This window comes from Salmo salar, chromosome 06 (assembly GCF_965601325.2).
Source record: "Salmo salar chromosome 06, fSalSal1, whole genome shotgun sequence".
Taxonomy (NCBI): domain Eukaryota; kingdom Metazoa; phylum Chordata; class Actinopteri; order Salmoniformes; family Salmonidae; genus Salmo; species Salmo salar.
The window spans coordinates 37,840,612-37,857,011 of NC_138296.1; the positions used below are offsets into that span (position 1 = coordinate 37,840,612).

At 47.0% G+C, this 16,400-nt stretch overlaps 1 protein-coding gene across 2 annotated transcripts in view; it reads right to left on the minus strand.

Annotated features, from left to right (window-relative positions):
- Positions 1-16,400, minus strand: part of LOC106601199 (myosin-10) — a 62,268-nt gene that overhangs the window by 1,825 nt on the left and 44,043 nt on the right. For both annotated transcript variants that reach the window (XM_045720409.2, XM_045720410.2), the window contains 25 exons: positions 16,206-16,379; positions 15,283-15,397; positions 10,412-10,605; positions 8,727-8,848; positions 8,358-8,427; positions 7,963-8,123; positions 7,695-7,803; positions 7,401-7,532; positions 6,859-7,065; positions 6,604-6,741; positions 6,368-6,491; positions 6,104-6,275; positions 5,089-5,446; positions 4,388-4,594; positions 4,194-4,298; positions 3,451-3,603; positions 3,052-3,300; positions 2,679-2,891; positions 2,288-2,500; positions 2,023-2,184; positions 1,795-1,923; positions 1,448-1,660; positions 1,038-1,246; positions 667-775; positions 23-195 (listed from right to left, as the gene is read on the minus strand). In XM_045720409.2, the coding sequence (XP_045576365.1) occupies positions 23-195; positions 667-775; positions 1,038-1,246; positions 1,448-1,660; positions 1,795-1,923; positions 2,023-2,184; positions 2,288-2,500; positions 2,679-2,891; positions 3,052-3,300; positions 3,451-3,603; positions 4,194-4,298; positions 4,388-4,594; positions 5,089-5,446; positions 6,104-6,275; positions 6,368-6,491; positions 6,604-6,741; positions 6,859-7,065; positions 7,401-7,532; positions 7,695-7,803; positions 7,963-8,123; positions 8,358-8,427; positions 8,727-8,848; positions 10,412-10,605; positions 15,283-15,397; positions 16,206-16,379 (4,211 nt within the window). The remainder of the gene's footprint in view (positions 1-22; positions 196-666; positions 776-1,037; positions 1,247-1,447; positions 1,661-1,794; positions 1,924-2,022; positions 2,185-2,287; positions 2,501-2,678; positions 2,892-3,051; positions 3,301-3,450; positions 3,604-4,193; positions 4,299-4,387; positions 4,595-5,088; positions 5,447-6,103; positions 6,276-6,367; positions 6,492-6,603; positions 6,742-6,858; positions 7,066-7,400; positions 7,533-7,694; positions 7,804-7,962; positions 8,124-8,357; positions 8,428-8,726; positions 8,849-10,411; positions 10,606-15,282; positions 15,398-16,205; positions 16,380-16,400) is intronic.

The following is a 16,400-nucleotide window of genomic DNA, read 5'->3' on the forward strand; positions in this document are numbered from 1 at the left end:
TGTGTGGGGGGGCTCTAAATACCTGAGGCGGCTCTTGAGTGTGTTGACCTCACGGCTGAGACCCTCGCTGGCCTCAGTGGCATCGTCCAGCTCCCTCTGCAGCTTCCTGCGGTAGGCGTTGGCACGTGTGGCCTCCTCCTCAGCCTCCTCAAGCTGCCTCTTCAGCTGCTTCATGCGAGAGTTGGCCTTCTCCATCTGACTCAGCCAGGAGTCACAGACATCAACAATGATGAACAGTCAAAGGTTACTGGAAAGAACCTTCTGTAGGAAAGACTCCAACTTCACACCTATCCAATCCTGTCCCACCTTTGCAAGTTGTACTGAATTGGATAGAATTCCTTCTTTAGCTGTGTACTATGCAGAATTCGCCTAATTTCGGTTTGTGTCAAAACAAGCAGTCATTGCGTAGAGAATCCATAAGCAAAAATCTATATATTTTCAGCTGTTGTACAAAACCGAAAGTAAAAGACGCAAAAACTAAACTTAAGAACGGGAAGCATAGAAATAGAGCACATAGAACAGATCTATCGCTTCTTAGACTTGTTTTCAATGAGAATTAAATATCTATAACTCACATTTCTATGTTAATTTGGTTAAGTCTCCCAAAAAGTTACATATTGTTGCTTAATATCTGGGACGTCCAAACATCCATGACAAGCTTCTCACCTGTTCCTTGTACTGGTCGGAATGGCGGCGCTCGTCCTCCACCTGCATGCACACCTCCTTCAGCTTCTTCTCTGTCCGTCTCACAAGCTTATTGGCCGCTGCTCGCTCCCTGAGAGGACAGAGGAATGAGGTCATAGGACAGTTAGAGCGCCACAGGAACCGCACTGTAACAAAGGCTGTCAGTCATAGATCTTCAAGTACATCTCTTAAGATTGCTTTTGACTCATTACATTGATCACATTAACATTTAAATCACATTCAAGAACCTCTCTTCCAATGGGCTGAGCTTGTTCTAAAGCCCTCATGGTCTCCTATTTCACCTTGTCTTATAATGTTTGGAGTTGTTATAAGAGAGTTGCTGTGTTTCTCACTTAGCCTCCTGCTCCAGCTGCTCCTCCAGCTGCAGTATCTTGGCCTCCAGGGCGGTGATGGAGGCCTTGAAACGGCTCTTCACAGAGCCCTCCAGCTCGCCCAGCTTGGCCCGCAAGTCCTTGTTCTGCCTCTCCAGCTGCTGGCGCGCATTCTCACTCTTCTGGGCCATGCCGCGCTCTGCCACAAGCTCCAGGGTCAGGGTGTCCACCTGCGGGAGGAGAGGGGGAAGAGAGAGGTGGAGAGAGGAAAACAGGGAATGAAAGAGAGAGGGGAAAGTAAGAGAGAGATAAGAGTACTTTTTAATGGTAGGGGCTGAATAATGGATTGTTCCCTAAAAGTCAGAAGAACAAGGGTAATATGATTACAATGATCAAGTCACCACCTGAAAAGGTTTCCTCCTGGCTCATACCTGCATGGTGGTCTTGCGGAAGCGGTCATTGAGCAGCTCCATGTTGCCCTGTTCCTCCTCTAGTTCCTCCTCCAGCTGAGCAATGCGAGCCTCCAGCCTCCTTTTCTCATCCATCAAGGCAGACTTGCCCGAGGTGCTGTTGGAGATCTCGTCCGCTAGCTCATCCCGTTCCTGCTCTGCGTGGCGCCGAGCCCTCTCTGACGCCGCCAGGTCCTACAGGGCAGAGGTCACACAGAGGTCAAACACAGGTCACCATTTCTCACAGTAAGACGAGCCAGTCTAGACTACAGGAAACAGCAGACCAAAACACAGAGTTATGACAGGAGCAATACTACAGCCCACTGTACCTCATGCAGCTGGAGAACCTCGGCCTCCAGGCTCTTCAGCTTCTTCTCGTTCTCCTTGGATTGGGAGAATATCTCGTCCCGAGACGCCCGGGCGTCCTCCAACTCCCTCTGGTAGTCTTTCATCTGGGACTGAGGGAGAAAGTGGCGATAGATCGAATCCCATTGTTGACCCAAATAATACATGTTTTATTTGTCTTGTCTGTTCTACAGAAGGTGTGAGTTTATTACCTGCAATTTGCGTAGCTGCTTGATGGCCTCGTCACGGGCCTTGTTGGCGCCCTCTATCTGTCCCATCATGTCCATCAGGTCCATCTCCAGCTTCTTCTTAGCAGCCACGGCCAGGGCTCTCTGCTTCCTCTCATCCTCCAGCTCTGCCTCCATCTCACGCACCTGAGGAGGTCACGTACATTCTCTGAGTGTATGACAACATATTGTTCCTGGAATTTTTTCACACAATTCTTGTTTGTATGGAAGGGATGTGTCCTCTATGCACCTGTTTGACGAGCGCCCTTTTCTTCTCGTCGTTCTGGTCGTCTCGCCCCTGCAGGTCTCTCTCGTACTGGGCCTTCATGGCCTGCATGTTGACCTCCAGACGCAGCTTGGCGTCCTCCGTGGCCTGCAGCTCGTCCTCCAGCTCCTCCAGCTGAGTCCTCATCTCCTCCAGCTGCTGATCCAGAGTCCTCTTGGACTTCTCCAACTCATGGACCTGGACGGTGGTAGAGAAGATACTTTGAGGTGATGCTATTTGGAATGAACTGGCTTTTAAAGTTTAGGTTTAACCTAGTTTATTTCTGTAGGATGCAGAGCAGTCCATCTGAAAACAACAGATGCAAACCATTCTGCCCTCAGCTGAACAAAACACCGGTATTCAGTGCAACACTCACGTTCTTGCCCACGTCGTCCTTGGAGCTCATCAGGTCCTCCATCTCACTCCTCAGCTGCTTGTTGAGTCTCTCAAACTCCTCCTTGGCCTCCAGAGCCTCATCCAGAGCCCGGGCCAGAGACAGGGACTTGGTCTCCTTCTCCCTGGCCTCCGCCTCAGCCTTGTCCCTCTCCTCAGCGTAGCGTGCAGAGATGTTCTTCTCCTCAGCCAGCAGCTACAACACAGGGTAAAAACTGACTTAGATGGTGGACATTTTCCCTCTATCTACACAAAGCCATTCCATACTGTGCTCTAAGACCAAGCCAATTTAGCTACCATTATGGATTATCCATAATTATCATCCATTATGGATGGCTTAGAGTGATCAGTCAAACCTGGTCAAACTTCTTCTGCTTCTTCTCCAGGTTGGAGACAATGGTTCTCTGGTGGTCCAGATCCACCATGAGGTCGTCCAGCTCCTGCTGCAGACGGGTCTTGGTCTTCTCCATCTTCTCAAAGGCGATGCCCTTCTCCTCCAGCCTCAGGGTGGCCAGCTCCATGTCCTTCTGCAGCTTCCTCTTCACCTCCTCCAGACCCTCCACCATCCCCACGTCATCCTCCAGCTTCTTCTTGGTCTCAACCAGCTACACATACATAAAGTTTATAATGAAATGATGCTCACTGAAGGATGGCTACAGTAGGTGGTAGCTTGTTATGGTGATATCAGCTGTGTTGCAGTTAATGTGTAAAATAATTTGAGTAGATACATTTAAGCTGTAAGGCGCTGTGCTGACCTGGGCCTGCAGTGTGCACAGCTGTTTCTCCAGGTTTCTGCGCGCCACCTCGTCCTCCTCCTGCTGCTCCTGCAGGGTGCTCTTCTCCTCCTCCAGCTGGCGGATATGACTGCTCATGTTCAGCTTCTGACGCGTCTCTTCCTGGAGAAGCTCCTACACACACAGACAGACACACACAGAGAGAGAGACACAGACACCATCCCATATCCCAAAGATGAGACATTGACATGGAAACAGAATGCCACCTCCTCTTAATGTAAAAGGTCCAATACAGCCATTTTTATATCAAATCATTTCTAGGTAACAATTAAGTACTTTATTTTAATAGATTTCCATTAAAATGGGCAAAAATAGCTTTTAGCAAAAAACTATTTTTCAAGCAACAATTTTGCTAGGACTGTCTGGGAGTGGGGAGGGGAAAACTGAAAACTAGCTGCTATTGGCAGATAGATTTGGATCTCTTTGTTATTGGTCTATTAATCAGTTTACCGCATGGCGATGTCACTATAGAAAGCCGAAACTCCCACGCATGCAAACCTGCTGATTAGAAGGACTTGCTGGTTGAAAATACAATTTATGCAACTATCAGGAAATAACACTGATCAAATTTGTTCAGTGTTAGTTTTATCAGCTGTTGTACAATATGATATAAAAGACAGGAAAACAAGATTTTGTCTGCACTGGGCCTTTAAGATACACATTATGTGTTCCTCTCCAATGAGAGGTTGTCCAGTCTAGCTCACCTGTGTGTCCTGCAAAGCGCTCTCCAGGACAGCGGTGTCTTTAACCAGCTTGATTCCCTTCCTCTCTGCATCTTCCAGCAGAGCAGACACACTATCCAGCTCCGTCTGCACACACAGCAAACAGCACAGTTGAGAGACCATCACCAGCCGAGGTTAACGTGTGTGTGTGTGTGCTGCAAATGGCCCTCTCTCACCTGTAGTTTGTGGGAGCGGTCGGCCAGCTCTCCCTTGCCCTTCTCTCCCTCTGTGACCCGGGCCATGATCTCCTGGAGCTGGGCCTCCAGCTTCTTCTTCTTGTGTTCTGACTCAGTCTTGGCCTGCTGCAGCCCCTTTACCTCACTGACCAGCTCCTTGTTGGCACTCTCTGTGCTCTGCTTGTTCTTCTCCAGGTTGACCTTGAACTGGACACAGACCAAGAGATATTACAATAGGAATCATGCTCAGACAACACAAAACATTTAAAACAATTTAAACTGAGCCATGTTGGTTTAAAAAGCTGACTCTTCCAAATGAAAAATTGGGGTTTTGAAGCCTAGACCAACGCTCTTGTGGTAGCGTGGGAGCTTCTCCTTGGCCTCCTTGCCACCTTCACCAACCAGAACACGCTTCTTGTTCTGGAAGATGGTTGGCTGCTTCTGATAAGCCCTCTCGGTTTGTGCATCCGCCATCTTTGCCAGCCGAGTCGTAAAGAGAACTAAGCATGCGCGCGACGGACCGAAGTCAGAAAGGTCAGGATATGACGTTTAGAAAGGGCAAGGCAGAAGCGGAACCTTGGATTACGTTTGTGAAAAAAAATAAAAATGTAAACAGAGGAAGTACTACCTCAACTACCTCATCCAAGTGAAACATTTTCTCTGACTAAACATGACCATGCGGTTGTTGTGAAGCTACCCACCCTTTTGGCCTGCTCTAGCTGCTCGGACAGCTCCTCCAGGGCCGTGGAGTGTCTCTGTCTCATCTCCTGGATCTGGGCCTCGTGGTTCTTGGTCTCCTCGTCGATGGCCTTCTTCAGCTCCGTCACCTCCTGCTCACGCTTGGTCCTGAGCTCCTGCTGGGCTGCGGTGGTGTCCAGGGTGTCCTCCAGCTCAGTCTTTAAGGCCTCCAGCTCCTCACTCAGATCTCTCTTGAGCTTCTCAGCCTTGTTCCTGGAGACCTTCTCTGATTCCAGGTCTTCCTGCAGCTCTACCAACTGGGCCTGTAGCTCCCGTACCTGCTTCAGGGCGTTGTTCTTCTGTGTCACCTCCTCGTCTCCCCTGACACACACACACACATTTTAAATTCTTAATTAGGATGCAAAATAAAGCATTGTCGTACAAGTATAAAGAACCCCAAATAGTCATAGGCCTATGCTTGGACAGTTGAACTAAGTTGCTATGCATGTATTTTCCACTGGGTGGCAGTATCAGACAATATATCCTGAAATAAACACAGATACCTTGTTTCTGTCACTACCTTTGAGTGTGTGAGTTGGTCCTGAAAGAGCGGAGTGTTTTTAATGGCCAGTGATCAACACAGACTAGACGTGGGGCCAACATTTACACATTCCAACCCAGTGAGATCTCCTGAATAAATAGCTGCTGGGTGGTCTGGTCAGCACCGTATCATGACAAGAGGGCATAAAAATAGTAAACGCTCATAGGGTTTTAATAGTCAGATTACAAGATTACCGGTGCAAATCTGGCCAACTGTAGACCTACCATTGTTAAATATGGCATATAAAAGACAGGTGTTGAGACAATTAAAATAGAAGGGAATTTGATGATGGAGCTATACAGCTATGTGATAATTACTTCAGTCTAAAACAGTCAAAGAATCAGACTTCCCTCGCAGTCAAACACCTTCCAATGGCAAAAGACTGCTGAACTACATCTCCAGGTGGCTTCCATCCAGCTATGGACTCACTCACTCACCTGGCCTGTATAGCCTGCAGCTCCTCCTCCTTCTTGGCCAGCTGCACCTTGAGCTCCTCTATCTGGGCCTGCAGCTCAGCTATCTGGTCCTGCAGGTCTGTGGTCTCTCCATCCAGCTTCCTCTTGGCCTTCTCCAGCTCCTGACGTGTCTTCTCCTCCTTCTTCAAACGCTCTGAAGGGAGAAGGGAAGGAGATGGATGGTGTTAAAGTGTCTGGACTCACTATCTATAACTAGTGAGACCTTATAGGTAAAAGGACACCTACCTTCCAGGTCCACCATCATCACCTCCTGCTTGTTCTTTGTCTTGCTCAGATTCTTGGCCTTCTCCTCCTCCTCAGTCAGCTGGGACATCATCTCATTCACACGGTCATCCAGGAGCTTCTTCTCCTGAAGGGGGAAAGAGGAGTCAGGTTGTTTATAATAATAGTAAAGTCCAGCAGCATAATGTTAGTAAGGTCCAATATTTCTCAACCCTAGACTGCCTTTCATCTCCACTCACCTTTAGGAACTTGGAGTTCTGGTCCTCCAGGAGCAAGATGTCCTCCTCAAATTTCTTCATCTTGGCCTCGGCTGTCACCTTCTCCAGCTGCAGCTTCTGCCTGGCAGCCTCCTCCTCATCCAACTGCTCCTCCAGGTCCTGGAAGAACAAATCACAGCATTTATTAAGAAGGTAACTGGTAGCAATGTTTTGGGTCCACTTCCATGTTCAATCTTCTCAAGCTTCCACTCTGCAGTCTCCATGTCTCATCAGTACCTGGATGTGAGACTGCATCTTCTTCTTCTCACTTTGCAGGCCCTGGGTCCTCTCCTCCTCCTCCTCCACTCTAGACTCCAGGTCATGAAGGATCTCCTCCAGCTCCTGCTTCTTAGCGGCCAGACGGGCTCTCATCTCCTCCGCCTCGGCAAACAGCTCCGTCTCAGCCTGCAGCTGCTCTGCTAGGATGTTCTTCTCCTCAATCAGCTACACCATGCAAACATGGGCATAATGGACTGAATGGTACAATGCAAATTGAAGTTCATAAAGGGATGATCCTTAGGGTCTACACTCTTAGAAAAATGTATTCCAAAAGGTAGGTAAAACCCTTTTTGGTTTCAGGTAGAACTCTTTTGGGTTCCAGGTAGAACCCTCTGTGGAAAGGGTTCTACATGGAACTCAAAAGGGTTCTACCTGGAACCAAAAAGGGTTATTCAAAGGGTTCTCCTATGGGAACAGCCAAATAACCATTTTACGTTCTAGATAGCACCTTGTTTTCTAAGAGTGTAGTCTGCTATAGTTGGTGTGGACTGGACACTGACCTGTGAGTGCTTTCTCTCCATCTCCACCAGTTCTCCCTCCACCTTGGTCTGCTTCTCCTTCACCTTGACAAGCTCATCGTCCTTGGCCTGCATCTCCTCCTCCTGCCTGGTCACCTGCAGCAGGGGCTTGACCTGGGGGACAGAACACAGACCTGGGGTCAGCCACTGTTCAAAAGTAGATGACTAGGAGCCTTATCATATAGCTATATAGAGAGACTCGACAATGCTGGTGATACAAAGACAGATTAGCCATATACAGTAGATATAGTGTACTGTAATGGGAGACATGCCCACCTTGGTAAAGAGTCTCCACCACTGCCAATGCTTCAGCTTAAGGTAGGCAGAACAGTTCCTCTGAAGCACCTTCAGACAATTCAGTTGCTGCTGCTTCTTAGCAAACGCCCTGTCAGGAGAGAGAGGGGAGACACATGGTCAGACATACTGACCAAGAAGGTCAAAGGCAACATATATCTGTGGCATCTTTCTGTCCTAAGAAGTGTTGTAGTGGTCACGAAAGGAAGGAATTGAGGAAAGGTAAGGCCATTACATATAGAGAACTCACTTGCGGGCCAGGTATCCCCGGCAGACAGACTGGAAGTAGATGATGATGTCAGTGATCTTCAGGTCTCTCTCCTCCTCCAGGTGAGCCAGCACTCCAGCCCTGAAGAAGATCTTACTCTGACCAATCCTGAACAGGTTAGGATCCAACTCCAAGGCTCGGATCTGGAGTGAAAATGGGTCATAGATTTAAATCCAGGGAAGGAAGGCCAAATCATAATAAACAGTGTCATTTAAGTGATGCCCTATAAATACTAAGGAAAGATAATGTCATGGGTGTTTATGAAGTCGATATACATTTAACATGCTTACCGTGCTCTAGCTTGTAAAAGGACAAAGTGCCTCTCCCAAGTATTCAATGTGCTAAACACAGTAAAATAGTGACACACAAATCCTCACCATTCTCTCACAGGCTTGCTTGCCATCCATGAAGCCCTTGGGGATGGCGTTGGGCGTGAGGATCTCATACCTGGCAACAGAGTGGACATGAATGTGTAAAGGCCCTGGGTCATTATACCACACCTCCATGTTGACTAGGACCAGGGTGTGAGGAGAGACGTGAGAGGCCTCAGATCTTACAGAAGCCTCACTGTTCAGAAATAGAACAGCTCCATGAAATAATCAAAGCACAACACCCAGGGCAATGGGAAACCAATACTACTTTGTCCTCTATAATATATCTCTCAAATAAGAAAACACAGGAACTTATCAATTGGGTTGAAATACATAAATAGTCCGTATAAGGTGCGTGTACAGTGAGTACTGTACCTCTGTCTGAACTCCTGGAAGATAATACGGTTGGGGAAGCCCTGTCTGCAGATACGGATCCCCTCCAGAACACCATTACACCTCAGCTGGTCCAGAACCAGGTGGGGGTCGAGCTTACCAGCCTGTAGGGAGGGAGGGGCATGAAGTGAGAGGTTAGGGAGAGGTACAGTACAGTACCAAACTTCATGCAAAGAAGATTATTCTAAACCAATAACAACTAAATGCTGTTACTGTTCATTCAGCTTTTAAAATGTAATCCAGAACATGTTTTATAGGGAAACTATGTTACTTCAAATATATTTGTGTAATATTATGCAAAATGACATTCTACAATTAGGATTGCATAGGGACTAGACTAACTACTTGAACACATTCGCACCAAAACAACCAGTGTCTATATCCTCTTCACCATCCATTTATGACAGCCATTTGTGGATGCGCTACAGAAACAAGCGTGTCTAGTCTAAATCCCCTGGAATACATTAGGGAACACTTACCACATAGCCCATAACTCTCCACTCTGCTATTGTTTCATTTCCAGCCTTCCATCTGAGCTGTTGTTTATGGAGGCAGAGGGCCCACTGATGCCTGGTAGCAGAGTGTGTCTCCAGGGGTTCTGGTGGGTGGTGTGGGGGTTGTAGTCTGGGCTACAGGGGTTCTGGTGGGTGGTGTGGGGGCTGTAGTCTGAGCTACAGGGGTTCTGGTGGGTGGTGGAGGGGCTGTAGTCTGGGCTACTATGGTTCTGGTGGGTGGTGGAGGGGCTGTAGTCTGGGCTACAGGGGTTCTGATGGGTGGTGGAGGGGCTGTAGTCTGGGCTACAGTGGTTCTGGTGGGTGGTGTGGGGGCTGTAGTCTGGGCTACAGTGGTTCTGCTGGGTGGTGTGGGGGCTGTAGTCTGGGCTACAGGGGTTCTGGTGGGTGGTGGAGGGGCTGTAGTCTGGGCTATAGGGGTTCTGGTGGGTGGTGGAGTGGCTATAGTCTGGGCTATAGGGGTTCTGGTGGGTGGTGGAGTGGCTATAGTCTGGGCTATAGGGGTTCTGATGGGTGGTGGAGGGGCTGTAGTCTGGGCTATAGGGGTTCTGGTGGGTGGTGGAGGGGCTGTAGTCTGGGCTGCAGGGGTTCTGGTGGGTGGTGGAGGAGCTGTAGTCTGGGCTATAGGGGTTCTGGTGGGTGGTGGAGGGGCTGTAGTCTGGGCTATAGGGGTTCTGGTGGGTGGTGGAGGAGCTGTAGTCTGGGCTATAGGGGTTCTGGTGGGTGGTGGAGGGGCTGTAGTCTGGGCTATAGGGGTTCTGGTGGGTGGTGGAGGAGCTGTAGTCTGGGCTATAGGGGTTCTGGTGGGTGGTGGAGGAGCTGTAGTCTGGGCTATAGGGGTTCTGGTGGGTGGTGGAGGAGCTGTAGTCTGGGCTATAGGGGTTCTGGTGGGTGGTGGAGGGGCTGTAGTCTGGGCTATAGGGGTTCTGGTGGGTGGTGGAGGGGCTGTAGTCTGGGCTATAGGGGTTCTGGTGGGTGGTGGAGGGGCTGTAGTCTGGGCTATAGGGGTTCTGGTGGGTGGTGGAGGGGCTGTAGTCTGGGCTGCAGGGGTTCTGGTGGGTGGTGGAGGGGCTGTAGTCTGGGATACAGTGGGCAGAGGGGGGAGGGACTGGTGGTCAGTGAAAGGGGGAGGTTAGTGTGCTGCTCATTGCTCACCCTCTTCTCGTGGTTGGGGATGATGCAGCGGACAAAGTTGGGGTTGGTGTTCCTCAGAGTGGCCATGAGCTTGGTGAGAGACTCCTTGTAGAGCTGGCCCACCGTACGGAACATGCCCTTCTTGGTCTTATAGGCTGCGCCGAAGGCCGTCTCGTTCATCCCTGCTACCTGGTCCAGACCCACGATACGGTCCACTGACAGAAGAAAGAGGGACAGGAGACAAGGGTAGAGTTAGATGGGTAGACGCTGGTAGAGGGGTGACTGGTGCGTGAACTAAACATATATACTGTATAATCAAGCAGCAAAGGACTAGAGACATGACCAGGACAGATGAGGGCTTCTAAGCGTAACATGTAAACAACATGACTGACAGCCAGAGTGGGTGGGATGGGCGGTTGGCCCTAGCATGACTACATGTTCATTAAAAGCAGACAAAGGAAACAAGACTGAACCAAGCTATTGCAAAAACTAATCCAACTAAACTCAAAACATGTTCATAATACAGCTGTTTTTCCAAGAACAGCACAGCCATTGTATTTGACCTTTCCACCCCCACCGTTACATAAACCGCAGTCAATTGGTTTTATTTGAATGTAAATAGACTAGCTACATCAGTGGTTGTTCTTGCCATGGAATACAGAGAAAAAAGATCAACAATACCATCTTGTTTGCATATTCAGATAGCATCAATATATGAGGCAATGTTCTTTGCAGAGATCAAGGGGAACTGAAGGGAAGAGACGTTACTATTCAATGTGGTGTGTGGCAGCTCACCTTCCTTTAGAGACCAGTTGGCTGTCTCCATTTAGGACAGACAAAACAACCTCCAGGATAAAAAGGCATTCCTCAGAGTATTACTAATATAGTGCCTTTGGAAAGTATTCAGACCCCTTGACTTTACAGCCTTATTCTAAAATGTATTACATCGTTTTTTCCCCCTCATCAATCTACACACAATACCCCATAATAACAAAACAAAAACAGGTGGTGTTTAGTAATGTTTGCTCATGTATAAAAAATAAAAAACTGAAATATCACATTTACATAAGTATTCAGACCCTTTACTCAGTACTTTGTTGAAGCACCTTTGGCAGCAATTACAGCATCGAGTCTTCTTGGGTATGACGCTACAAGCTTGGCACACCTGTCTTTGGGGAGTTTCTCACATTCTTCTATGCAGATCCTCCCAAGCTCTGTCAGGTTGGATGGTGAGTGTTGCTGCACAGCTATTTTCAGATCTCTCCAGAGATGTTAGATCGGATTCAAGTCCGGGCTCTGGCTGGGCCACTCAAGGACATTCAGAGACCTGTCCCGAAGCCACTCCTGCGTTGTCTTGGCTTTGTGCTTAGGGTTGTTGTCCTGTTGGAAGGTGAACCTTTGCCCCAGTCTGAAGTCCTGAGCGCTCTGGAGCAGGTTTTCATTAAGGATCTCTCTGTACTTTGCGCCGTTCATCTTTGCCTCGATCCTTTCACTGAAAAACATCCACACAGCATGATGTTGCCACCACCATGCTTCACCGTAGGGATGGTGCCAGGTTTCCTCCAGATGTGACGCTTGGCATTCAGGTCAAAGAGATGAATCTTGGTTACATCAGACCAGAGAATCTTTTTTCTCATTGTCTGAGAGTCTTTAGGTGGCTTTTGGCAAACTCCAAGCGGCCTGTCATGTGCCTTATACTGAGGAGTGGCTTCCGTCTGCCACTCTACCATAAAGGCCTGATTGGTGGAGTGCTGCAGAGATGGTTGTCCTTCTGGAAGGTTCTCCCATATCCACAGAGGTACTCTAGATCTCTGTCAGAGTGACCATTGGGTTCTTGGTCACCCCCCTTACCAAGGCGCTCTCCCACCGATTGCTCAGTTTGGCCGGGCAGCCAGCTCTAGGAAGAGTCTTGGTGGTTTCAAACTTCTTCCATTTAAGAATGATGGAGACCACTGTGTTCTTGGGGACCTTCAATGCTGCAGAATTTTTTTGGTAACCTTCACCAGATCTGTGTCTCGACACAATCCTGTCTCGGAGCTCTACATATAATTCCTTCGACCTCATGGCTTGGTTTTTGCTCTGAGATGCAATGTCATTTGTGGGACCTTATATAGACAGGTGTGTGCCTTTCCAAATCATGTCCAATCAATTGAATTTACCACAGGTGGACTCCAATCAAGGTGTAGAAACATCTCAAAGATGATCAATGGAAACAGGATGCACCTGAGCTCAATTTCGAGTCTCTTAGCAAAGGGTCTGAAAAAAAGGTATTTCTGTTTTCTATTTTTAATAAATATTTTTAAAAAACAGTTTTTGCTTTGTCATTATGGGGTATTGTGTGTAGATTGCTGAATAAGGGTTGAAGTCAAGGGGTCTGAATACTTTCCGAAGGCACTGTATAGTTAAGAAGCGATATCATTTTCAAAACAAGAACTAGATGGAAATGGAACACCTACTGGGTGTATCAATGTTATTAAATGACACAATCTAATGCATCTGATTTAACAAAAACATAAAAGGAAAAATACTGCTACCAAAGGATGTGTTAATTATCATACACTAGAGCAAACACATTGGGGGATAAATGACTTTCCGTATTCAGAGAGAAGGATATGTCACAAAGAGCACAACAAAACCCCAAAGTAATATATCTTTCATCCACCAATTCCAATTATGAACACACGTAATTGCCATCTCTCCTTCCATGAGGTACACAGCCGAGCTGAAATTGACCTGTTTGGTGAACGAGGGTGAACATATACAGACAGTGCTGCAATGGGCTATAAACCAGAGCTATACTACTGAATCTATATACTGTACTGAAATATCTTTCAGAAATCCTCTGTTGGAGTCTGTCAGTATTTCCCTTGGCAGGGACGCATCATGCCTCTTTGATGTGATTTTAGAGGCTTATTAGGAAACCATGGTTTCACAGTGTAGTCGGCTGTCCTTAAATTTGGCATGGTAAGCTTCATTGGCATGGTAAGCTTCATTGGCATGGTAAGCTTCATTGGCATGGTAAGCCTCATTGGCATGGTAAGCCTCATTGGCATGGTAAGCCTCATTGGCATGGTAAGCTTCATTGGCATGGTAAGCTTCATTGGCATGGTAAGCTTCATTAGCATGGTAAGCTTCATTGGCATGGTAAGCTTCATTGGCATGGTAAGCTTCATTAGCATGGTAAGCCTCATTGGCATGGTAAGCTTCATTGGCATGGTAAGCTTCATTGGCATGGTAAGCTTCATTGGCCTTACTATGAAAGGATCTGGACATATGCATACACATTCTTCATAGATGGTGCAAAGGATAAAGTCATCAGATGAAAAGAGCCATGATCCGTTTGGAGAACCAGAACCAGGCTTCTAACCATATGGCAATGGTCAAGACTGACAACTGATTGGAACAGGAACAGTGTTGAATCATTACAACTCTTTGAATCATATTCTCCCCTTAACTCTCTTAGTGACTGCTCTGATTTACTTCAATAACTAAGGGTGACAGAAGTTTAAGGAGTGTGTGCGAAGGTTAAGTGACACTGACTGATGAATCTTTTCTCCTTCAATCATTGTCATTCCACATCAGCTTCACCGATATCTACAGGGTGATATTTTAGCAAAGCTTCATTTCACAATCTATCTTTTTAAATAAAATACTATGGAAAGCAGATCAGTGATCTGGCATGCAGGTTAATGTTGCTAAAAAATGTACCCTCAAAAAACAGGCTTAGCCCATGCCAAAGGGATTATGAATTCCAGCAAAGTCAGTGTGATCTGTAGCTAAAATATCCTGAGAAAGAGGTGGTGGAGGAAGTCGGTCTCTATCCATCAGTCTCCAGTCAGCTCCAAGCCTTACTGACGTCAGTTTACAGGTGAGTGTTGAACACATTAAACAGCCATGGCCCTGGCAATGTCCAGGCTTTTCCTCATACATTTACTCCACACCGGCAGATGTCTCCATGCTAGTATTCTTCATGGTCCTACCTACGATGGCTCTTCCAAACAAATTATATCAATCCTGGTGCTTCCTTGTGCAGGTATCTCAAATAAACAATCTGAGCTGAGATTTGACTGAGACAGAATGGCACCAGACAAACCAGCATCGCTGAAAGGTACTGTCTTGGTTAGCAACAGTGCATTACAGGTCATGCAAAGCCTAGAGGCGGTGGGTGCATCTAAGGGTGCAGAGTGCAGCCGTGAGCGAGCAGGAAGAACCCTACAGAGCAGCAGCAACATGTGCATTCACCTGGAGGCTCAAGGAGACCAGAGGCCTTGTCATAGAAAGAGGCTCTCTGAAAGGTCTGAATGTCTATAGCTCAGAAACAGAGAGAGGGGAGGATGTGAGTGACAATTAAGCTTTACATAAACATCCATGCAGATACAGATTTATTGTTATTATGTTACCGCATACACACTCACACAAACAATGATTAGCTGTGTACACTGTAAAGGACAGAGACATATTGCTTTTACTGGTCTAGTAGAATATTCCATGCACAAAAACAAAGCAATTCAGTCCTTTCCTTTCTATTAGTTGTTTCTGTATACATTGTAGATGTCCAATGACTCATAATGAAACTCAATCGCTTTTTAAAACAAGTAGATGTGCCAAATGGGAAAATAAAAGGCGGGAGGAGATTTACGAGCGGATATTTCAGGTTACCTCACAAACGCACAATGTTTTGGCTGACAATACTCATCACAGAGAAGCAAGCAGTTGAATATGAACCAGACAAGAAGTCTAATGGATGAGAGCGTGTACAAATACTCCCACCATAGCCACTGTCCTAAGTTCCAGGTTTTAAGGGGATTCTTCAATACTGTCACTGAACAACCAAGACTCAAACAAAGTGACAACTACATGGTCCAAACAGGAAGAGAGTGTGGGGGACTCACCGTCCTTCCAGAGCTCAGCCACAAACTTGTCAGTGGACTGGTTGAGCAGCGTGGCCACGTTGTCATTCAGAGGGTCCATGTTCTTCATCAGCCACTCGTCAGCCTTGTAGTCCACCTGAGGAGAGACAGACAGACTTAAGCTAAACAGGCTATATGTACCAGTACATAGTGTTAAATAGCTTCCTTTTATCTTGTCTCATTGATTTTCATGTCTGATCAAATTAAATAGATACCTGGTCAAGAGAAAATGAGTTTATGCACTGGAAACAAAACCTTTTTATTAAGTCTTAACATGTGTGAAGACTACTGGTGCTGTGACCAGAACAAAATGTACATCTGAACTTTGTGTGACAAATTTAATAAGAAAATGGATGAAGATGATATAAACTTTATTTCATATGGAGTCTGGCCTGGAATGTACACAGGCCCTCTGCAGATGGGAGACCACACTGAGGTGAAAGTTCAAAAATCCTTGATTACGTAACAGTGTAAAATCGGTCTCACACCAACATGAACCAGATGTGGAGATTGGGAGCACAACTGGGCTTTTGTGCTAAGGCAATTACCTGTTAACTAGAGCTTTAGTGGAGACATGTCTGCTGCCTCAAAGGCAGCACTTTAACATTGACTGGTTACAACGTCATTCAGAAAGAAAACATGTTTCTCAAGACATTATGGAGCTGAACAATAATTCTAATTTCAAAAACACTGCTTCATCTTTCCAACACTCCAACCCCTAACCAGGAAAAGCAACAAAAATGTCAATGGCAAATCAGTTTCTTCGAATGAATGAGGCCCTCACCAGAAAAAGGGAGCTCATATGGCAGAAATACCTTGTTTTCACCAATCAATGATAGGATATGAGAGGACGAGCTGAGGAAGTCATTTCAGTGTATTGAGACCCAGGCTCTGCGTGGACGTACCCTGCCAGCGTAATGAATGATGCAGAAGTCGGCTTTGTCCTTCAGCTGCCGGGGTTTCTGGAACTTGGGGTGGGTGCCCTGCTCCTGGAGCACCTTGTCTACAAATGTCTTATCAGTGGCCTTGGGGAACCAGCACTCCTCATCCAACAGGGCCAGAACTCCTGGAGGGTTGGTCTGCAGACAAAGAGAAAGGAG